The 24,271-nt window shown below is 35.9% G+C and overlaps 1 protein-coding gene across 1 annotated transcript in view; it reads right to left on the reverse strand.

Annotated features, from left to right (window-relative positions):
• The window catches only part of LOC128986263 (dynein axonemal heavy chain 3-like), a 62,499-nt gene that overhangs the window by 36,502 nt on the left and 1,726 nt on the right, over positions 1-24,271 (reverse strand). Inside the window, exons 3-25 of the mRNA XM_054406528.1 lie at positions 23,896-24,034; positions 23,389-23,474; positions 21,950-22,219; positions 20,398-20,523; positions 19,279-19,474; positions 18,312-18,519; positions 18,013-18,224; positions 17,499-17,689; positions 16,764-16,948; positions 15,566-15,710; positions 12,584-12,722; positions 11,890-12,034; positions 9,328-9,539; positions 8,069-8,268; positions 5,003-6,801; positions 4,602-4,762; positions 3,969-4,044; positions 3,654-3,853; positions 2,995-3,115; positions 2,640-2,857; positions 2,249-2,487; positions 768-951; positions 336-521 (exon numbers count right to left, since the gene is read on the reverse strand). Coding sequence (XP_054262503.1) covers positions 336-521; positions 768-951; positions 2,249-2,487; positions 2,640-2,857; positions 2,995-3,115; positions 3,654-3,853; positions 3,969-4,044; positions 4,602-4,762; positions 5,003-6,801; positions 8,069-8,268; positions 9,328-9,539; positions 11,890-12,034; positions 12,584-12,722; positions 15,566-15,710; positions 16,764-16,948; positions 17,499-17,689; positions 18,013-18,224; positions 18,312-18,519; positions 19,279-19,474; positions 20,398-20,523; positions 21,950-22,219; positions 23,389-23,474; positions 23,896-24,021 — 5,625 coding nt within the window. The 5' untranslated portion in view covers positions 24,022-24,034. The remainder of the gene's footprint in view (positions 1-335; positions 522-767; positions 952-2,248; positions 2,488-2,639; positions 2,858-2,994; positions 3,116-3,653; positions 3,854-3,968; positions 4,045-4,601; positions 4,763-5,002; positions 6,802-8,068; positions 8,269-9,327; positions 9,540-11,889; positions 12,035-12,583; positions 12,723-15,565; positions 15,711-16,763; positions 16,949-17,498; positions 17,690-18,012; positions 18,225-18,311; positions 18,520-19,278; positions 19,475-20,397; positions 20,524-21,949; positions 22,220-23,388; positions 23,475-23,895; positions 24,035-24,271) is intronic.

Below are 24,271 nucleotides of genomic sequence, written 5' to 3' on the forward strand. Positions count from 1 at the left end.
GTAATGTGTAAAACAGTTATAGGACGTGTTCTAACATCCTATGATATGAAGGAAGTATACAGATAATAACCTTGTTTTGGAATGTACAAGCTCCAACTTCTTTTGAGCTCAATAGCAGTCATACATTCTGAAAAGAGATTTTTAAACTTGCTTAAGCTAAAAACCTCAACGCAATTTTTTTAATACAGTTTGTTTTTTATGTTATAGTTCATTTGATATATTTCATACAAAAGAAACTGTCTTCATTTCAGCACAAAAAAGAGAGCAAACCTAATTTAGAGGTGATTCTGTCAGTTGATACGATGTATTTCAAATGCCATAGCCCAGAAACCTACCTTCCCTAATCGAGAAACTTTTTCATCAAAGCCTTTGTTGAAGTGCCATTCCATGATGCTGTTGAATATTTTGCTGAGGGTCGACTCGTCAAACACATCAATGCTGATGATGTTCATGTGTCTTATGAAACGGGATGTTACCAAGTTAGAGCCTCCTCCTGCGGGCTGCATAGCTCCGACAAACAACTACCAAGGCAGGACAAAACATGTTTAGCAAACTTCATATAATATAATGTATGTATATAATAATACTTTATTGACTTCACAATTTGCCACAAAAAAAAGTAAGTATCAACATTACAGTATCTAAGGTTTAGTTTTAATATAAACTCTTTATAGGCCTAATTTCATTTTTTTTTTATTTTGATGCGTTTTTCCATTGAAATCTTCAGTGGAATGGATATTTAGGAAGAGTGTACATATAATGCTCACAATATCGACGAGGTCCAACCGCGTAGTGTCCTTTAGGTCGTACCAATGACCGTGGTCAATCCACTGCCGCAGCAACTCTATAGGAGGCTGTGCTCCATACGCCTCCTTGAGCGGCATACTGACGTCGTCCACAAACAATACACAGTGCTTGCCCATCGCTGGGCCAAACACACCCTTGCGACGTCTGCCAACAAACATTGAGACATAAACATTATGTTTACAGCTTGTGAAAGTGAAATAAAAATAACTAAAAACCATCAGTGATATTTTCACATCATGAAGCAATTTGGCTTGGACAATTTCTTAAAAAATACCTTTTACAATCCATAAATTGGATTAGGTAGGATTTTAATACAGTAGACTCCCTCTTATCCGGACACCCTTTAACCGGACATCGGTTTAACCGGACTACACTCAGCAGAAATTACATCTCTTTAACCGGACAATTTTTATCAGCACATTTTTGGTTTAACTGGACTAGATCGGCAGGAAGTAGGCAGTACTGTACTGAAACGATGTTCTCGTGGGAAAGATTTGAGACCAGTGATCACGTGCCTAAATACAATGCTCTCATAAATTTAAGTCGAATATCACAGTAAACAGTTTGTTTTAACGAGTTTTTGAGGACGTCGGTTTAACCGGAAAACCAGTTATCCGGACTGGCCTCTGTCCTGAGGAGTCCGGATAAGAGGAAGTCTAATGTAATGCTGTCACATTACAGTACATCTTACAAGTGATGATGACTGAAACATGAGGGTTGAAATTATGAGGTTATAGTAATGTTTCTGACTAGGATCAGCTGGAACTTAAAAAAGAAACTAAAAACTGACAATCAGGAACAGCTGGGTCCAGTTTTGAACCATCAAAATGCTTCTGCATTTTCCCAGGATTGAACGTGCATGATATTAATAGTCAAAGATGATACCTTGAAGAAAAAGTGCTAGAAATTTCCTGAAGTAGATTGGTTTTTAATTTTGCTGTGAAACATGAAGTCTACTTCTAGGTGACTTTTAGAATCCCTCATTGAAAACTGTTAATAAGCCCTTGCATAAATTGTTTTTCAGAATGTTTCTTGTTTACTTTAGAAGAATACCCTAAAATAGCAATGACTTTTTAAAAAAATTGAAAAATCCTGAAGGGGTAAATTTTGTGAAAAGGGAAAAGTACAAGGGTAAATTTGAAGTATTACAGTATGTGGGTTATGTTATGTATTAATAGTCAAAGGTAATGGTTTCAAGACTGGCCAAAGACCACTGAAATGTGGCTTAATTAATAGTTTTTGGTTAAATTAAATTATTATTGTTATTTTTTTTATTATTATTTGGGGCTTATTTTATATTTTTTTCTTTTGTTTTAAAATACTTTGGTAAAAATGGCTTTAGGATGACTTTTAGTTCTTGTGATACCAGATATGTTTTGTTTTAATATCTTATAGAAAATCAATTACACATCTCTAGTTAACAAAATATTAAATAATAGACCTGTCAAGTTTTGACATTATTATTTCTTGAGTCTGGTTCGCTGATGTTCTTGCTGAGAAGTTAATCACATTGGCAATGAACTTCTCTTTCGGAAGATTGACTAAATAGTTGAGAACAATGGCTGACTTTCCAGTGCCGGTCGGGCCCACAAACAAAATAGGAATGTTCATTGCCAAGTATGTTCGTAAGAAGAACCTCTGAAGAGCAGTCTCGTCTGTTTGAATTATTAAATCAGTCACCTGAAACACAAATACAAGAGTGAAGTTCTGACAGAAACACAACTTGTCAACCTTTTGGATTTACTAAACACACATTTTATCAAGTTCAGTTTCATTTCAATTAATATTTTAAATATAGCTATAGTACTTATAACTGTCAACTACATCCAGACCTTGGCTGTGGGAGAGAGGGGTTGAACTTTGTCAACTGTCTCCATCCAGCTGATCCAGCAGCCGTTGTTCTTCTTGTCATAAATCCAGTCCCAGACCGTGCCTTTCTCAGGAAACAGCTGGTGCTTGTTGAGCTTGAACTTTACTGGTTTGGGATAGTTAGGCTGTTCTCCAAGTAGAATGGAACGGTAGAACACATCAAAAAGCTTCTTACTCTCTCCTGTAAAGTATTCACAATAGAGCAATGAAAACGTTTTAAAGGTAGACTATAAAATAATAAGCTGCAAGATTTGTAAATTCTAATAATCATGTTATAAAGTAATAAGTAACCATAGAAGTGTACCGTGAAATAGTTACCAGTGAGTGTGGAGCCTATACCCCACAACAGGGAGAATAGAAACACACACTGTAGCCATTGAGTGCTGACTCCACTCTGGGACTCTCCCTCCAGCATACACGTCATCAGACGAGTGAAGCTCTGGGACAGATGAGGTAAGAGTAAGAACAAAAAAATCACATGGTATGAAAAAAACAAACCATTAGTAAGGTAGATTGGCCGTTGCATTATTATTAATTATATACAGATTCGAGCCAAAAGGCAAATTTAACTCTGAGAATATTTATCAGATATCAGTAATAGTATAATATCGAATACAATTGGTAAAACCTAAGACTAATATGTGAGGAAGACAAAGGAACCAGAGTTGTAGTAACATATACTGTCAAAAAATTTAAGTTATATTTCAAAGTAAAGCCAATTGCCTAGTAAGGTTTTTTTGGAAAATGAAAAGAGTTCAACTAGATTAAATGAGAAAATTAGAGTCCATACACGGTAAAAGAACACTAAACATGACACTGATATTTTGTCCTACTCGATACTACACTCTCCTCAGCACACTCTCTAAAGAATTCTTACATCAGGAATTTTTTTCAAGTAAGCTAACTGAACTCTATTCCTGTTCAAAAATCCCTGTCAGAAAATTAAATCATCGAAACATAAAAACAAAGAAACCAACATGGAAGAGGTGTAAGTCGGATGTTTCAATGAACAGTTTGCAGTTTTGGTGTATAAAGGTGAGGCATGATGGGACGAGCCAATCCACAAGCTCCTCTAGTAGCTCATACTGTTCTGGAAGTATCTTCTGCAGCAAGATAGCAGAGTAGGAGTCCATGAGTGGCCGCCAACCCAGGGTCTTGGGCTCCAAGTAAATCATACCTGGCACAAGGGACAGTTTGAATGTACCAGTAGTTTATTCTGAATATACTAAAAGTTGATACAACAGCTTCTAGGCTACCATACTGATTGATACTGACAACAAAAATTAACATACCACATCTTGAGACAGTAGCTGGGGATGCTTGTTCCAAATCTGCTGGCTCAAAAATCATATTCATTTTATTTGACATCTGCAAAAAAAGAATTACTGTAGATTAGTTAGTTGGTAATTGCAAGTTTCATTTTTAATAGAAAAGAGTATCTGAAGACTCTATTTTTACTTGTATTGCAATCACGGCTTCAGCTGTAATAACAGAGCTAAAGGTATCTAGTGTGTTTATCAATTGTTATTGGGAGAGTTGGTTGCGCTATGAACTTCAAAACCAAGGCATGTATGTTGTTGATTTGCATTCCCAATGCCACCACTGAAAATTTATCAGTAAAGTTCATTTTACAATGTAACAGCTCATCCCTTGAACTGCTTGATGTGTTCAATGCACAGGCCTGAGGCTCATGTGGACATGTTAACGCAACACAAGATTACAATGCATAATGGGAAATCTCTTTCAAGTATGTTGAAAACATGAATAAAGTAAGTATAAGTTAAAATGTAGGTTATTCATTTGCTCAATTATTTAGAATGCTTAGGACAAGTTTGGTCCTAAGAAATATTTCAAACACTTTTTAAAGAGCCTGACACCAAAAAATATCAAAAAACAGTTTTAAGCTACAAGTGATCTGAACAAACCTGGATGATTTCTCCTGACATGAGACATAGTTTCTTGTTGTCATCAAGGACTGTATTCATGTTTTCTATCCACACTGCATCTACGGGACCATCAAACATGATCCATTTTCTATCTGGCATTGTGTTGGTTGCAAATTCTCTAAATGTGTTTGCAAGTATTCCTACAACACATTAGCAGATTAATACTACCGGTACATGTAAAAAAATATTTGGAAATAAAATTTAAATACCATACAATAAAACCTCAAAGTTTTGGACTCCGCTCTTGGACTAGCATTTCCCCTATGACTTGAACAAATTGATGCCAATAGGTACCTCACAATAACTGAATTATTTATGCTAAGTAAAATCTACAGGCTACCACAACTGCATTCTACTTTCTACAAACAGGTTAATCTTACCATCAGACCACTCATGAGATGCAGGATCAAACTGTCCATAAAGTTGTCCCATTGTTATGGCTTTGGGATTTATAATTCGATAATTCACCTTAAACTCCCCCATCTTTGATTTCTTGTTAGCATTTATATCAGTCAGTGCCTCTGCTAAACTCTGATACCCACAAGTCTTTCCTCCCATTGGCTCTCCAACAATCATTAGTCCGTGTCGTACCAGTATCATCTCATAGATTTGTATTATTTTCCCTAGATACCAACTAGAAGCTTGCAGATTACGAGCTGCTAACTTAACCTTCAAAGCTTCAATCAGCTCATCTCTGTCTAGAGCTGGTAGCTCAACTCCAGGGAACAAGTCTTTGTATATGCCTTCAAACAGAGGGAGATCCTGAATGAGGAACTTGGGTAAATTAACATCAATGATAGCTCTGAGAACAATTACTGCCTCGTCATGATCAGGGTACTTCAACTTCAGATTTCCTGCAGCAGTCAACACTGATTTTACTGCTCTCATACCATAGTCATAGTGGCTCTGTGAAGACAACTGCTCTGAACACAACTTATAAGTATCGACAATCTTCTCTGCCAGACTTCGAGCAACAACAAAACCCATAGAGTAAAGAGATATCTCTCCTATCATAGCGTAGTCTGGTACCATCATGGCAACAGTACGGAACAAAACTTTCAGGTTGTCGGGTAACTCTTGTCTACCCGCATAGCCAGGATTCATAGTAATAAACATTGTACATGTCGGGTTAAGTGAAATTTCGGTACCTTCAAAAAAGAATTTTTCTTTTTTCTGAACAATAGCCATCTGAATACTATGCACCTGTTGGGCAATGACTGACAATACTTCCAGCTCTATGCGATTGAACTCATCAAAACATGCCCATGCTCCTGACTGTGCTAATCCCTTAAAGAATTTGCCCATCGCTTTATAATCAAGCCCATCTGAGCAGTTGAAAACAACACATTGTTTAGCCACAGCTTTAGCTAGATCCTTGCACGTTTCTGTTTTACCAGTTCCAGCAGGACCTTCAGGAGCACCTCCTAGATTCAATTTCAAAGCGCCCATCAATGTCCGATAACATCGGTCTGTGAGAGGAGTGATTACTAATCGAGGAGTGTTGCCCAGGTACTCGTAGCCGTACTGTATAGTTGTTGTGATCATAGATACCCAGATGCATCCATCCTTTGCAGTATATCTGAGTTGACTGATCCAGTTAAAGTCTGCTACTGATGACACTTGCAAGTCATTCAATCTCTTGACCACATCTCGAGCATGGACGTCGATGACTATGAGAGCACAAATAGTAATGCGTCCACCTGTTGTAAGTTTTCCACGGACTAAGTCCACCATCTCTTCTATCTGCTCATTACATTTTTGTAAGTATGGCCCTAGGGTTTGAGTCTGGATGGCAGTGGCAACTTCGGCAGTCCAATGAACACTAGACGCACATATCACTATCATCCCAGGCCATTCCAGCACCCAGTTGTATCTAGCGACGTTCTTATAGGCTTTAATGGCAGAGTTACACACATCTTTCACGGATGTTATCATTAGTTCTTCAACTTGCAGCAACCACTTCTCTACCATCCCCTTTGCATCTGCTGGGATAATGATTCCAGAAAAAGGTACGACTTCTCCCTCCGCTGAAATCATACCGGTGATATGAACGTCCTCAGTAGTGAACTGCAACTCTGCTATGCCTTCAAAGCACTTCTTAAGGTGAGGCTGGACACGAAGCGGGTCTTTTGTCTCAGACAGAATCTCAAGCAATTCGTCGTTTGATAAGAAGAAAAACCTTGGAAAGTACAGTCGTTTCTTCTCTAGATAGTCGTTGAGTCCCTTTTGAATCTCATCTAAAACTCTGTTACAATCTTTTAGTATCTGCAACTGTCCAGGATATTCAGTGGCAGTAAGAATATGGGTGTCTTCTTCGGTTTCCTTCATCATTTGTCGCCAAGCCTTGTCTACATTACGGAAGTTACGAGCTTCTTCTGGCATCTGACGCATGATGTCTTCAGAGCTGAATATTGGCTCCAAGTACATCCATGTTGCTTGCACCTGGAATAAGCCAATCACAAGACATCAGTTCAGTAAAATGTTTAGTAAATAAATCATCAAATAATGAATGTTGTCTATGCTTTATATAGTAAAAACTACTGGATGACATCAGTAAATGTCTAGATTAGACCCACAACACAGAGGACCATCTGTTTACCTGCAGCCAAGCGTCGAGGATGTCCTGCATAGAGATGAGTTTCTCCTCCCACTGCTGCATCTCCGCCTGGAACGCCTTCACATACGGAGAGCCTCTCATGGTCTGGGCCTTGAGGATGTGATCATCCAACATAACCTGGATGTCATCAACAGCTGACAGAATAGAGACACCCGTCTCCCTGCAGAACATTGTTGTTGAAAAGTAAGGTTATGTCAAATATAAGTTTTGTACATAACAGTATCTTAACTGAACCAGGATTTATTCAAGAGTGGAGAAGCTAAAATTGTCTAACATTTAAAATTCAAGATCTTAAAAAGGTATGCAAAAAATATAAACAAGGTACTTCTTTATTTGTGTACTTAAAACAGTGTAATCATACATAAAGGTATCTCTTGCTGTAAATCAATTTTTACATAATTCTTTTGCATCATTTTCTTATAGACCTCAACAGACACAAATTTATGGTTTATACATATATAAATATAAATATAGGGTGGACATGGACTAAGTCTTGCGTCTTTTTTAGCTGTGCGAGAAGAAAACCACTAATTTTAATTTCAAGCCGTCTTGAATTGTTTACATACATTAGTACTGTAACATATGGTTACTGTATTAATAAAGTTTTCAAACTTGGTTTGGTATTTTTCAATCTATTCATCTTTCTATCCATCCTGTTCGTATCTATTAGTGTCCAGTTTTAACCTCACAAAGAGTTAACAGACTTTTCTCAAGTTCCAACTAATGAACTTGCACGAATAGACACTGTAACCTTCAGATACCAAGCCAGTTTTATAAAAGCTATAAATTTGTATGGTAGGGACACTAAACTATACTTTGGATTACAGACCTGTAAGGTACAAGTTCGAAACAGATATCAACCCATTCCAGCTTCATCTTCCTCAAACTCTGCTCCAGAGCAAACTCTCGGCTCGCTGTGACTCCAATCTCTTCCAGTTTGGCAATGTGTTTTGTAAGTCCCAGTTCTATCATATCTGACAAAGTTGATTCTGGAGTAGGCGAAATTGTGATTCCAACTGCCTCGCTCATCTAAAGGAAATGATGAATAAATATAAATTGTACTCCAGTTACGATTTTGAAACTACTTTATGGAATAGTATTTTGATGAAAGATATGCATTCTCAGTAACCGTGCTTGCTGTTTAATAACTTATTTAAAGTGCACATTATTTTGAACTGCTTTTAATATGCATTATTGAGGTTTGACCCATTATCAAACCGATGGCAATTAAGGTCAATAGTACTTTGAAAGATTTTAACACTAATACCGAAACCCCACCTAGGCTGACGTTAACCGAAACCCCTGGTCTGTGAGACCCCATTTGAAAAATAATGGACCCCGCTTAGAAACACACAAACCAAAACCCTCGGTCTGTGAGACCCCGCTTTAAAATACACTAACGCTGGGCTTCTGAGACGGACATGTTATGAACAGACGACCTGTCAAGGTCACGGCACCCATGCAAAGTGAACAAATGATACATCAATAGGTAGGGGAGGAAAAGGGGGAAGGTATTGGGGGAATGGAATCTACCAAGTAAACAGTGTTGCCAACATGCGTTTTTGAAAATTCACCTTGGGCCTGTCAGACCGGGGTTTCGGTATTAGTGTTAAAAGAGCTTCTTATGTGTTGAGGATATTTGAATTGATCTAGGTATTATTTCTTCTTGATTGTGCCATCCATTATTTAAGTTACTGTATATTCCAAAGATAAAAGGCGATACTTGTAATCTTAAAAATGAATAATTGGTAAAACTGCCAGGCATCAGACCTAAAACAAATTTCAAAAATTTATCTTTTTAACCCTTAAAATAATGTCTTGAAGTTAAAAAGTTGCAGCCCTCTTGTTACATGACCTAAAAATATGTATAAAATATAAAAATTAATCAGGTTCCAACTTTCCATGTAACTCTAGAATTTTCCTTAAATACTACTGTTCTTTTTTTAATCCATTTTGAGTATTTTTGACACATTTTGAAATTCATCATGGGTCTGGTTACCTACAGTTTTTCTGCACAGAAAAAAACACGGTTTTGTATACTTCTAGGCAACATACTATAACTAACTAATTCAACTCCATTTATCAAACCTGTTGCCAATGACGCTCCTGGATGCCGGGGTTGCAGATAGTCTGCAGGACAGGTACAAACTGTTTGAACTTCTCCACCTTTGCTCGTACCATCTCAGCAATGCGCTTGGAGCCCGGCACATCAAACAGTGTCTTCGCCAGTTTGTACAACACTCGCCACATCGTCTCTACACTCTCCTTGATGAGCTCAGCATCCAGGTCCTTGAATGGGCCTAACATCAGAGATAATCTTATAAATTACAATGTGTAGCTTGTAGAAATACTTTGGAACTTTTGTTTTATGTATTTGTGTTGATCTAATAATAGACATATTTTTAAGCGAATGGTCCTAAACCTTGTCTTGTTACTATCTGATTTCGACCTTTCATTCAATATCATAAATAAATTGTAGCCCAATAACAAATTCCCACAGGGTTCAGATTATCATTTTTTTTTTACGTATCGTATCTAGGTGTCTTTTTAAAGCGGAATATGAATGCTGGATGAGTGAAGACAGAAGTGATAAGACCTGCGTCGTGCGTAGCTATATTACTTACTGGACAACAAAGCTTTGTTTCCTTAAACCATGGTGATTTTTTGATGGCCCAGTGATCAATGACGCCTGGGTCCAGTTTTGAAACATCAAAAAGCTACTAACTTTTCTCAGGATTTAACCAATTACCCTCTTAATTGTTAGGCGAGCACTATAACCACTCCGCTACCCAGCTTTAAACTTACAAAAAGTCTATAGTTTACCGTTTTTACTGGAAACTTAAACCTCTTACATTTAAGATATTAAGAAAACAATACAATTAATTGGCAATGAATTTACAACCCTCAAAATGTCAGTAAAGGAATTTCATAAGGTACTTTGTTAAGAAGCTAGGACTGTGTTGAAATGGAACATTTTTCAGACCTTGGCACTTATATGCCATTGTTCTACTAGTTTTTGAAAAAAAAACATGATTCAGGCTAGCTACTACCGATTATCTATTTGTTATTTGTATTAACATGAAAAATATTGATGATTTATAACTACTTCAGAGCTACACCACCAGATAAACAAATTTGGTTAGTGGATAAATGTTTCAGATTTACGTTATTGATTAATTTGATTGGTTTAAGATGATATTCAAAAATAGAATATTTATAGTAACTAGAATTTACTATTCTCAATTACAGAATAAGATCATGTAAAATGATTTAATCTGCTATAGCATATAATAAGAGTTCAACAATTCATTTAGATTTTACAATTGTAAAAATTACACAAGCGGCACTGCAGAATAAAAGGTGGCATTACACACAACTATAGTTCGGCCGCTTAGAAAACGACCTCCTCCAGCATTGGTTTAGCATTAGCGCGCAGGTCGTTTTCTAAGCGGCCGAGCTATAGTGGCTCTCCACATACACACATTACAACCATATCAGTCAATGCTGTAGTTTTGTTACTATAGAAACAATTTAATTTTATATTCAATCATTGAATCAAAAGTTGCAGAAGTTTTTGAGCTAAAGAAAAATCATAGTAAAGGATAAACTACATACCAAGAATTTCAAGCAAGATGGGAGTTATACACAATGATAGAAGAAGGCAATGGAACTTATATAACATAGAAATATCTTGAAGATTGAGACTCATAATGACAGATTGCATAAATACAAGTATACTGCTCAAAGAAGAAAATGATAAATACATCCGACATTCAACGAGGGATCGTTATGAATAAAATAAGGCAACAACAAAATTAAAGCAGTTTTTTGGAAACAATATCAAAGGAACCATAGACAAGATACACAAAGAACAAGAACAATAAAAAAAACAAGCATAATAAAAATAAGAAAAACAAGAAGGATACATAAACTGAAGAAGAATCAGAGAATTTCAATGAATTACAAAGAACAAGCAAAGACTTTTTTGGAGACAAGGTGTATGTACTAGTGGAAGAAGAGGACAAAACAGTGATCAAGACCTGAATCTTGAGGGAGAATATGGACAAGATGGAGAAGTTCTGATTAATATTAAGTATTGTAAAGTATTTAATCTAGTAGTAAGTATTTCATATGTAATTTAGTATTAAGTTTCTTATTGTCACATTTACATCTATCTGACCGAGTGAGGTTGATAGTATCACCTCACATTCGGGAGGTCTGACTATCAGGCCGACCATTCTGAGGTAAGTTTGTATGGTTTCTTACCTCACTTCAGGCAAATGCCGGAATGGTTCCCTCAAGGGCCATACCCCGCCAGGCAGAATGGAAGACAGGACTTGGTCCTAATTCTGCTTGGTTTATTTATAAACCCCAGTAGGTATAATTTGTTAAAAATATATTTAATAACCAGCAAATAAAACTATAATTTAACAATCTTTATTTAATTTTTTGTGCTACTCGTAAAAATATGGTCATGCATAAAGCAATTATTTATTTTGAAATTATTAAGGTCCTTAAAAAACTGTTTCCAGAACATTTTTACTTTCAGTTAAAATAAGGTTTATATTTATTAAGCCCTTATAAATTCCGTGGATTGTGAATGCCCAAACTAATATCAAAACTATTTCACCATTTGACAAAAATACTTACCGTAGTACCATTTATCATACGACTGATGAAACTCCAGCACGGTGTGCCAGAGCAGATCAAACGGCTCCACTTGGTTCAGCATGTTCATTAAGATCAGGAACGGAGTCTGCTCAAAGTCCAGTAGCTGTTCCTCTGCATTGATGGCCTTAACAAGGTTAAGATAACAACTTTAAATTTTAAGAGTTAGATAAAACAGGAACAAAACAATTTGCCTTTTTTGTTACATTATACATAATCGTCCATAATGAGCTTAGCGGGATTGTTTATAGATTGTCCCAAAAAAACTGTTTATTTGGTTACTATCAGTAAATAAACATTTCTTGGCTGTTTATAAATAGAGATCTACAATAATATTTTCTTCTATTCTGAGAGGCCTTTTTTTACTTGAAATGTGGGCCCTACAGCTTAAAGTGAACTCTGAACTACTGGGTCACACAAATTGCTATTGGTGCCTTGAAATCAGGCCTTCGAGACATTTTTCTCCATTACTTCTGTTCTCATGAATTATTCAATTTTTGGGGGGAACAATGTGCTTTAGTTGGTATGAGAAATAGAACAAATCTTTTCAGCGTGACTTTCTTTTGGAAGTATGACTTCTTCTAGTAAAAGATGTGTGATTAAAAAAGTTTAATCCTGACTGTTCTCTGAAATAAACCGATGACCTAATAATTCTGAACCACACGTAAGTACTAACATCAGCAGTGTGTTTGTCCTTGGCCAGTAGAGCTGATAGGGCTTCTACAGCGTGAACACTCTCCACCATGTCATCCATAGTCAATACTGGAGGATCTTTCTTGCGGAACACCTCTAGCTCCTTCTGATGCTCCATCAATCTGCATAAGCACATCAACCAAAATAAGCAAAAGTACACTTGTAATTGTAGAAAACAATTCCAGCCCTTGAAGCTCCGTGGGTTATATTATTGATTTAGTTATGCTTATTTTATCAAATATTCCCTCATACAATGAACAAAAATATCTAAGTTCTTATAAAACAGATTTTTGATGTAGGTACAGAAACACAATAGGTATGGATGAAAATAAGTAAAATGCCAGAATTAAGCTGCAGTTCTGCCACTTGACCTCCTTGTGAGATGCACACCAAACCTGACCTAGAAGGAATTAAACAAATCAATTTACAGTGTTACTAGGTCAGGGAGGCAATGTCTCGGCATTGAGCAGACCTCATTTAGGCAGACCATTGTCTACCATACTAACAAGTAACAATAATTGTAAATGCAAGCTCGATCCTATTAGTAGTTCTGAACTTGACTCCCAGGTTGCAAGACATATCAGGTACAGTGTTCAGCTATTTGTTGAATGATTCACATAGCTGTAGGTGAGAATTGATTTTGTTGTTGTTTTGTTTTGTAAGTTTATTGTAAGTTCAACCTTTTGGGCTCAAAGGATCCCCTTGAAACTGAACTGTCCAATTTCTATTGAAATATTAAGCTGTACTTTAAGTGTGTCTGACAACTAGAAAAAAATCTTTAATAATTAATAATTTAATAATTAATAATTTAATTTAATTAATAATTTAATAATTAATAATAATAATCTTTAATAACAATAATAATAATAATAATTATTATTAATAATAATAATCTTATTAATAATTAATAATAATAATAATAATTAATAATTAATAATAATTAATATTAATAATAATAATTAATTTAATAATAATCTTTAAGTAATTAGAAGTGGTGGAAAAGTCCTAATCAAAGAAATTCATAGCCTTATAACAAATGTATGGAATTATGAAATAATACCAGAGGAGTGGGCAGAAGCGATAATAATCCCATTACATAAGAAAGGTGACAAACAGTCTTGCTCAAACTACAGAGGTATCTCACTTCTAAACACAGTATATAAAATATTCTCAAAAATTCTATTAATGAGACTAAATCCGTACACAGAATCAATAATTGAGGATCAACAAGCCGGCTTTATGAAAGGTAGATCGACAGTAGACCAAATATTTTTGCTTAAACAGGGAATCTCAAAATATTATGAATATAATAAGAGTTTTTATGGGATATTTATTGACTTCAAGAAAGCTTACGACAGCATTGATCGAAGGACCTTATATAGGAAAATGGAAAAACATGGCATACCTAAAAAGTTAATATTTTTGACAAGATTATGTGTTGACGAATCAAAAGCGAAAGTAAAGGTAGATGGAGAAATGTCGGAGAGCTTTAGTATAAATACAGGAGTGAGACAAGGGGACGGGATTTCCCCCACTCTTTTCAACATAGCGATTGAAGAAGCTCTACAAAAAGTTAAAAATCTTAAGAGGGGCCTAAAATTGGGTGTAGACTTAAATGTCATGGCCTTTGCAGATGATGTGGTGATATTGGCTGAAAAGTCGGAGGATTTGTGTTTTCTAGCCGACAAGTTTATCCAAGAATGTAAAAAAGTGGGTTTGGAACTAAATGAGGAAAAAACCAAAATAATAAAGTTTGGACGACATCCCATCAATAGAGGCACCAATTTTAATATAGCCAACTATTTAATTGAACCAGTAGAAAGCTTTAAATACTTAGGAGTTACTGTAAATAGCTTTAACATAGAAGATACAGAAATATTAAGTAAATTAGCAAATGCCAATAAATGTTTAGGTGCATGTATGAAGCTTCTGTCATCAAAACTCCTATCATCTGATACAAAAATAAGAATATATAAAACAATTATTCAACCAGTATTATTGTATGGAAGCGAGACCTGGGTCCTATCCAAGAGAAATGAAGGACGCTTGATTGTTTTTGAAAACAAGGTCCTAAGAAAAATATTCGGCCCAGTAAACAAAGAAGGAGAATGGCGGATTAGAAAAAACAGAGAGCTACGAGCGTTATACCAGGACCCTGATATAATAGCTTTGATAAAGGCAAAAAGATTAGGTTGGCTAGGTCATGTATTGCGAAGGGAAGAAGGAACAAGACTGAAGGAAGTATGTTCTGCTGTACCAACTGGAAAGCGTCCACTGGGTAGACCAAAAATGAGATGGTATGACCAAGTTAAGAGAGATGTGAGTCAGTGTGGAGGGACAGTGGAGATGGCAGCGGACAGAGAAGCGTGGAAGAGGCTGATCTACGAGGCGAAGAATCGACTGCGATTTGTAGCGCCCCAGCAGTAAAGTAAAGTAAAGTAATCTTTAATAACTGTTCATGTTTTTTTTTAATTGAATATCTCTGCCGAACAACATTGCAAATGACATACTTTGTGAAATTGAGATAATTAAAGAACAAAGATGCATATGACATTCTCTACTGTGAGGGGTTTTCAAAAATACATAGGTTAGGACAAATAAGTACCAACATAAAAGTTGGTATTTCATCCTTTACAAGGGATTGATGGGCAGGAAACTGTCTGTGTTGGCATCAGTGCTGCTGAAAGGATTTTTAGTTTTCTGAAAATATTCACTTTTGTCACTTGCAACGTTGTTCAGCGGAGTTATTCAATTGATCACTATGTGAGCTCATCCGCTGATGATATGACTGGTTATTTTATCCCAGAAACACTTACACAAAACTTCAAAATATTTATCTCAAATCTTACATACAGCAGTTGACACTCATTTATGAAGCGATATTGTTTTGGGAAAATGGTTTAAGTTACTTAACAAGATTCTCGAGTCTGAAAATAATATTGGGGTGTGGGAAAATAATACTAACAGCTGTTCAAACTCAGCACATTTTGTTCTTAGGATGCCCTCAGCCACCTCGCGTCGGTGAGCTATCCTGGTGGCACTCAGGTCCAGGACTTGCTCCATGTCCTTGGGCCACAGGAACACTCTACTGTTCAACTGGATGTCCTCCTCTGGCAACAGAAATGGCGACAGATATGATAAAAGTTAGTCCAATCACATTTTCATCGAACCATCCAGAAAACAGTAGTTTTTAGTCTCTAAATTGTCCGTAAAATCTTCGTTTTCGAAAACTTTAGGGAACAGAAAAAACATATGGTAAATTTGTTAGTTCGCTAACCTCAAAATTTGTTTATGGCACATTATAAAATGTTGTTTACTGTTTAAAACACTCATTATGAAAATGCTGCTAATCACACAATATTTTAAGTTATGTTTGTAAATAAAAGAAATATAAACATTGATGATGACTTTGTATAACCTCAAATTATGGGGTCTAATTATTATGGATTAGAAGGTTATTTCGACAGTATGATGAAAATAGTAGTTCATCACACACAGGGAAAGTGTCTCTGTGGTACTTAATCATTCTGTACAACCGTACGCAATCGTAAAACAAAATTGTGTACCAAAAAGAGCCACTTTCGCTCCTCGTGATGAAATAAAAGTTACTATTACTTTAGGAACAACAGATGAATATTAAGATACAAGATTTTTACAAGCTTTTCTACTTAAGATACTGTTTTGTCCGTTAGCAGAAAGCAATCAATTGTAAAGGATACAAACAATTTTAATAATGGAGTTATAGCCTTCTTGTAAAAAATTAATATTGAAAATGGTTTAAAGAACTGATCATGGTCCTTTGAATTACATTAAGCAACATACTAGTTCCAGCACCTAATTGGTACCATACTCAGGTTAGATGATAAAAAACGTCAACTAATTTAGTTTTCTCCTAAAGATTAAACAGACAAAAAACTTAAAAATAAAAACTAGACGTGTAAAACTCGACTTGCCAAAATTTAATCAGCAGCTGATTTTGTCAAACATGAACCCTGGACAGGTGTTGAGCCTAAACATTACATTCCTCTGTATGTATGCTCTTGTATATCTCAGAAAAGAGTGTGTTTACACATTCCCTAACAAATACACATTCATATATGTAAAAATCATAGTTCCATTGTTTTCAACTAACGTCAAACCATCAACAAATGTGTCACACTCACGTTGCAACAAGGCGTGGCTGAGCAAGAACATGACATACTCCGCAGTGGTGATCAGCTTGGTCTTGAGGTTGAACATTGTGGAGTCTCGGCTCTCGTTGATGTAATTGGTTAACTCTACAAGCTCAGCGGTGGTCTCAGGCACTTGACTGACCTTAGCTGCCATCTCCTCAAACGTTGACGCAATACTGGAATATTGTCAAACAAACCAATCACAAATCAATACTGAAAACCAGTGAAATAAAACAAGTTCCAAAATATTTGGCCGAACCTTTTATGTAATTGTGTGATTGAATACTGAACAAACGCATCATTAAATTAGGATAAAGTAAAACAGTGAATAAAAAAAACATCCAAGCTGAAATCTTATAACTTAGATTGATTAATTTCCAGTAAAACTTAGTTTTAAAAACTAAAATTTAGATTTTTTATACAATTTTATATTTGAAATTAATTTAAATGTCATCCATATTTGAAACAGAATTATAGAATAAGTGGGAAAAGCCTCAGGGTCACCGCATTACCACAAAAAAAACAATTGGTGTGATTCACAGGATTTCATTCTCAAACTCTAGGACATAAGGTTATAGCCCTTAGGACCACTAGACCAGCTGATCTGAAAAAAAATAGAGAGCAAGAAAGTAATAGAGTAGCATTCACAATAAAAGGTGCAACCCTATATGTAATGAGTAGAGTTACATTGATGATTCATTGAACCACACTGTTGGTTATATCTACCTGCGATTGTGAGTTCTGTTCACCGCTATGAAGTAGTCCACAATCTGTTTCCTGAGGGCCGTCACCAGGGAGCTGAGCGTATCATTGACCATGGAACAGTCTAGGTTGACCAGGTTCAACGGAATATCTCGCCTCATCAAGTCTATCTCATCCCGCAACGCTTCATACATCTCTATACGTTTGGTAAAATCCTGCGTGGTCAAATGTACTAAAGTATCAAATATGTTACTGTTTTGTAGTCAATTTCAATTAAAATGGCTACTGTAAACTACTAATTAGTAGAGAAACAGGTTTTTTTTGTCACACACAGTTCATAAAAGCATGCAGTCAAGAAATCATCACTATTCCAAACTCAATATGATTGATGGAATTAATTATGATTAAGACACAGTGGGAATTAATTATGATTAAGAACATAATTAGAAGCAACAATTTCTAAAAAACTAAAACTGTAGCGTCAAATGAATTTTTGCTTCAAATAACAAACAAGTTGACTTCACCAAGCTATTTGTACCTTCAGGTAAGGGAAAGGATCAATCTTGAAGAAGTTGTCGAGTGCCTCGGCAGCTTCCCCAGACAAAATGTAGAGGTAATCATTGTAAATGTTGAGGAAAGCCTGCGGTCCTGGCGTGTTGGTATCAAACGCTTCAAGAGCCTCCTTAATTATAGCCTGAACCTCTTCTTCTTCAGGCTTGACACTTAAAAGTTCTTCTTTCACTTCCATTTCTGAAAAAAAGAATATGTTGACAAAACAATTAACTTCAAAAATATATATTTTCAACCCATTATAAATACATGGAAACAATTAATTACCTGGGAAAAGATATCTTTCAAGTCTGGGAATTCTATCGTTGACTTTGATAATCCGTAGAAATACATCTTCCACCATGGAGCGAAGAGTTGAAAATGGAGGTTGAAAGTTGAGAATCGTTGAACCCTCTTTTGGAACAACTTTCACAGTGAATAAGGGACGTTTGACAAACATCAAGTCTTGATATTCCCCTTCAATAATGTTTCCATTCTGAAAAAAATGTATTTAAAAAAAACTAGCCAGAAATTAATTGTTCATAGTAAAGAAAAAAGATTGTGTTTATATATATATATAATATTAGTTTGATTAAATGGTTGCAAACATTTTTTTGTAAACCTGAATATTTGTTTACCTTATGTTGAAGGGTAAGCCGAGGCCTTAAGGTTTATTCAGATTTATTGAATTATTCCACACATCATTCAGTTGCTGCATTCAGAGGCCTTCAACATGAACATGGCGGGGTTCAGAGGTGTCTGAACATTGAGTTCAGACACCTAATTAATGACTACATTCTACCGATCAGTTCCCCTTCAGACAAGGGAACTGATCAGATTATGGTAGGGTTACTGATCAGTTCAGGGTAACTGATTCCCGCAGGATAGGGAACTCCTATCCTAATCTCTTAGCAGGTTGCAAAGAGTTGTCCTTCTTACCTCAGAGAGCTACCCACAGTCGAAAAGCAGGCAATCGGCAGTCTGCTCTGACTTGAAGTACTTCCTGCATTGTGAGAAATCATCACACTAATCCATTCAATGAGGATACTTCCGTAACTGTCTGGTGATTAGTCCTACTGTTTGTTTGATTCTTCCAACCTCAGGGTGACTGAGGTAAACATTTGTTAAGGAGTTTACAGAGTGACCCTTAACTCTTCTTAAAAGGGGTGTTTCAGCCCATCTGCACATTTTTTTTAGAACTTAGCAGGTTTTATGGATGAAAATCCTAAACACTGGAGTTCTAAACAATTTTTACCTTGTAGAAAGTGACGAGCTCAAGTGTATGTCTGAGGGAGTTCATCACAAGAGATCGGAGTTGACGGGACAGCAAAGCATTAATGCAGTTGAAAAGGCGCTCGATGAGTAGCAGGGGAACTCTCTTCTGGCGTGGCACCAGATGGTCCCAGCTGGCACGGGATGCTAACACTATCTCAGCACAATCCACTAACCATCTACAACCATAAAGCAAGCTTAGTCCCAGGATCTCCCACAGTCTTAAAATCCTCAAGCATTCAAAGAACTCAAATTCTAGGGTCTATGACAATCCAAAAATGTAATCATCCATGAACCTAATGTAGCCATCAACATTAAGCAACTGCAGTAGAGCAACTACAATTAATTATCAAAAACCATTGTGAATTGGGTTGTACATATAACTGATTTTTCAGATAATCGGTTGACAGGAAAAATGGGATTTTAACTTTGATTGATAATATCTCAATTTACTTTAACATGTTTACAAGTATTTTTTACAGCCTCTTTTGCCGTTTTCATGGTTTTTCCAATCAAACTCCCATCATCTATGTGGAGCACACAAAACTTTTTTGTGAAAGCTTCAGGATTCTTGTAACACCAGATATCCTGGGTATTGTTACACACTCTATTTTCTCAAGCTAAACCGGATCCATTTGTACCTTTTTTTAACTACTCCAATATCTTAACACTTTTACCAAAACCCCAGGTCTTTCTGGCCCACGGAAATTTTCACAAACAAGTGTTGGTAACCCTGTTTACTTGGGGGAGCCAGTTCCCCCAGTAACCCCCTTTCCCCCCCGTACCTGACCTGTATATATATTGTATTTTCAGTTTGTGTGGGTGCCGTGACCTTGACAGGTAGTCAGTTCATAGCATGCCTATCTCAGAAGCCCAGCATTAGTGTGTTTTAAAGCGGGTTCTCATCAGGCCCAGGGTTTCGGTTGTTGTTATAAAAATAGGGTTTCGGTAAAAGTGTTAAGGTTATCAGGAACACCAAGCACTACATGATTAAGTCCATACGACAAAGTCAGTTAGGGTCAAACAATGGGAAAGAGTAGTGTCAATGATGAATGCCAATAGGCAAAGTAAGAAGTTTTTCCATCCAATGCATTTCACTTACTGTTCTAAAAGGATTTTCCGAGATTCTTCACAAAGCATTGTGACGAGGGAGTCCCAGTTTTCTGGTATGAGAGGAAACCCAGCTTTTTCCAGCTCAATGCATGGTAGAATCAAGAGTGTGTTGTACCTAAAATTACAAAAGTCTATATCACAATCATAGCTGAAAATCTTTCCGCGTGGCTTACAATGAAAGGGAATATGTAGTACAATCGCAAAAGTATTTCATTTACAGGATATCAGTTGGTTAGAGAGAGTTTTTTTTTTCAAATCTGGAGGTTGCTTGTTTAGTCCTGAGAAGAATAGATTTTTGATATATATGCTATTTTGTTATTATGCTTACAGTTTAGTAATAATTCTTAATGTTAAATAATAGGTCAATTTAAAATCACTACCAGGACTAGGATTTAAACTTTTCAACTATAAAAATACCCCCGCCGCAGCAAACCTGCAGACTAAGCGAATTTCCATTTGACTGATTGGATTTACACTGAAATGTCTACTTAAAAATATAACATTTATTCCCTATTTAAATAGAATTAGTTTAACAAGTACTTAGGTTTGCTGCATCAGGGAGGGTAAAACTGTTTTTTTTGTAAGATGTTAATAGTTAGTAAGAAATAAAAACATTTACCAAATTTGATCAAAATATGTTCATAAACAAGCAAACTACAACAGTTTACTTATTCTCCATAAGAATAACATGGGAATTTTAAATTTACAATTTTTTGGAATTTTCTCCGTAACCATTAGGCGCATAATAACGCTTCAATATACTAAATTATTTGTTTTTTTAAGCTCTACAAAATGGTTTGGAAAGAAATTGCTAAATTTTATGTTTTTTGGGTCAAAAATGGGAAAAACCTATTTTTACCCCATAAAACCCCCCGTAAACCCCCGTTCCCATGGTCCGATCATGCTGGATCGCGAACTCGTTCGAATAAACGTAGGTTTACACGTTTGTACCAAATTTCATCAAAATCGGATCATTTTTGCTCGAGTTATCGTGCTAACGGACACATATATATATATATATAGATATATAAATATATAAATATATAAATATATATATATATAAATATATAAATATATAAATATATAAATATATATATGAATTTGAACGGATGGTGTTTTTGGCCTCTTCGGACCTCAAAACAAACAAAAAAATCGGTCCCGTGTCCAGGTCTTACCATGAGTACTACGGTAATAGCTTATTCCCTATATGGGAAATTCGCTAAAATCACGAAATGCTACTGACATTGATTTACACAAGGTTCTACAGCCCTGCCTCATTTGTGTAATGCAAACAAAACCAATTCTCTAGGGACAAAAGTGTCTTGAATCTACTTGGATCCCCTTGGTGGTGTTAAACTTAAGTCAAATCGAGCCAACAAAATGATGTGGTTGAATAGTCACACATGTGGGACCTGTGATATCAAGCTATCTCAGATGCCACTCAATCACAGCTTCTAGATTTTAATGTACAGGACTTACATACATACTATTTTCTTAACTTTCAATTGATTATGCTTATTTATGGCTCAATCTGCACTCACTTGGTATCCCACAGGTTACGGAGTGCGTGCATGGTGGCATGTCCAATGAACAGACTGTAGTGAGCACGTTGACTAGACGTTATGTACGCCTGATGCCAGGGGACGGGCGCTCGTATGGTCAGTGCCGGGTAGCGCTGTGGATACGACTGAATGTTCAGTCTCACTCTCTCACTGGGATCCAACATGACATAGTCCAAGAGCGCTATGTTCTGACTCATACAGTAACACTGTCTTACTTCTTGGTCCACTGAGTCCAGCATAGGAATGTACCTTGTAAAAGTTACAGTTATTATGGCATCATGTTTGAAGTACTGTATTTAAATTCATCTTGTATGAAGTGAAAAATATTAAGTAATGGTCGAGTTTAACTAATTTATTTATACTTTAAATGGAATTTTAAGGAAGAAAGGAACCCTTAGACGAGCAACAACGGGAGAAAGAAAAAATATGTTTGATTGGGAAACTAGAGGGAGAGGGGGTGTTTGAGAACACTCTGGAAGGAAACAAGAAGGCGGGGGTTGTGAACAATCTGGAAGGAAACAAGAAGGGGGGGATTGAGAACACTCTGGAAGACATACTGCTTAAAAAAGAATTTGCATAGTCAAGCATAAATCAAATTATTTCTCTGAAAGGTATTGCTCCAAACAAACAGCTCCAAAACATACTGTTCCTAAAAAATGTTTTGGAGAGCAATATCTCGATCTTGTGAGTATGCATACGCTGTTTACTCGGGTCAGCCCAACTCACACACATGCAGGTTTCACACACACAGAGGCAACGGGTTAGGACGGTCCATTGAGTATGTTTGTGTATATGCTTGAGTGAGTCGGGTCCCTCACAGGTAGGGCTGAAAAGCTCCAGTTGCACTCAATGAGCAAACAGGGTTTGTGTGTGTTACACTCAAGCAATAAGGGATGTAATTAAACTCTATATAAGAAAACTTAAATTGTATGTTACAAAATTTAAGTTCTATATTCAATTTTCTTCTTTTTTCCTCACAATTAGTCATGAATATGAATTCAAATCTTTTTTCAAATGGACCATTAAAAAAATATATTGATGGATGGATTATGTCTGATAATGTAATCTCTCGTTTAGAGCTAAAATCAAACTTTGTTTTAAAGTGTTTTTGTAGTGTATTGGTACTTTACTTTAGCACACAGTCTTGTGCCTTGTGATGATTTAATTCCTTACCAAATTCAAGCACCTGTTAGTAACCTACCCTAAAGCATATAATTTGCATAATACTCTGCCATTTAGCTCTTAGCGCATACAAAACTATATGTAATTATTTAAAATTAATTAATAATCCATGACAAATGTTAACACTAGTACTTAATTGATACATTTTTGTACAAATTCCAATAGTTTACAATGTAATGGTGTTCATCCTATATCGTTAAGACAATCGGTTTAATAACACTCAGAGATATACTCACTTCTTGTCAAGAGGAATCTTAACTTTTTTCTTTGCTTTGACCAACCACTTTTCATCAAATGGTTCAATCATGTCATCACTGATGCCCTGGTGAACAAAATGTTTCATATATGTATACATTCTGTATTGTATTAACTTACGTGTATTCAAACCCTAAAGCTGATAGAGAATTAATATGTATGCTTAACAATTTAACAGGAAGAGTTTGTGGCTTTTGGCTTTTAAAGTATATAGAAAGAAAAGATCACACTGCCATGTTTTATATTCAATTTAATTTTCAAAGATTTTATTTTACTTGACTACACTAGTCACTGCCCATGTCCAAGATAAGACCCTGTAACGATAAGAATGGTTGATAGCATTTAGGTCTTTGAGAAAATTATGAAATGTAAACGCTTAATCTGTAAACATCAAGTTGGTTAACTATCTGACTTTACTGCACTGTTGGTTTCTTTGTGAAATAATGTAAGCTAAATGTTCATATCATGATAGAAACTACTGTATTTACCTCTGTTAAATAATATTTAATCCTCTCCCAATCTTCTTCTCTGACAATCTTCAGTTGCTGTTTGTCTGCATGTTCTTTCAGGATTGCTTTCTGTACATCAGGATGCACTGGTAAGATTGCCTCCATTGAGGCAAGTCTCCTGAAAATATTTAAAAGAAATGTGGAAATAGGCAATGAAACTAATAAGTAACCTAGTTGACAACGAAACAGATGGGCAAGACTAGCTGCTGTCTTTCAAGAATCTAGAACAAGTTTCTGAAGAATATTTAATTTATAACCTGCACAGTATGATCAAATATGAGAAACCTGCAACCATAGTTGTTGTTACTTACTGCTGCAATAGCAGCCATATTTATAGTTTCAACATGAGTGATAT

This window comes from Macrosteles quadrilineatus, unplaced genomic scaffold, assembly GCF_028750875.1.
Source record: "Macrosteles quadrilineatus isolate MER2022 unplaced genomic scaffold, UCM_ALF_1.0 Scaffold_2__2_contigs__length_208266976, whole genome shotgun sequence".
Lineage (NCBI taxonomy): Eukaryota > Metazoa > Arthropoda > Insecta > Hemiptera > Cicadellidae > Macrosteles > Macrosteles quadrilineatus.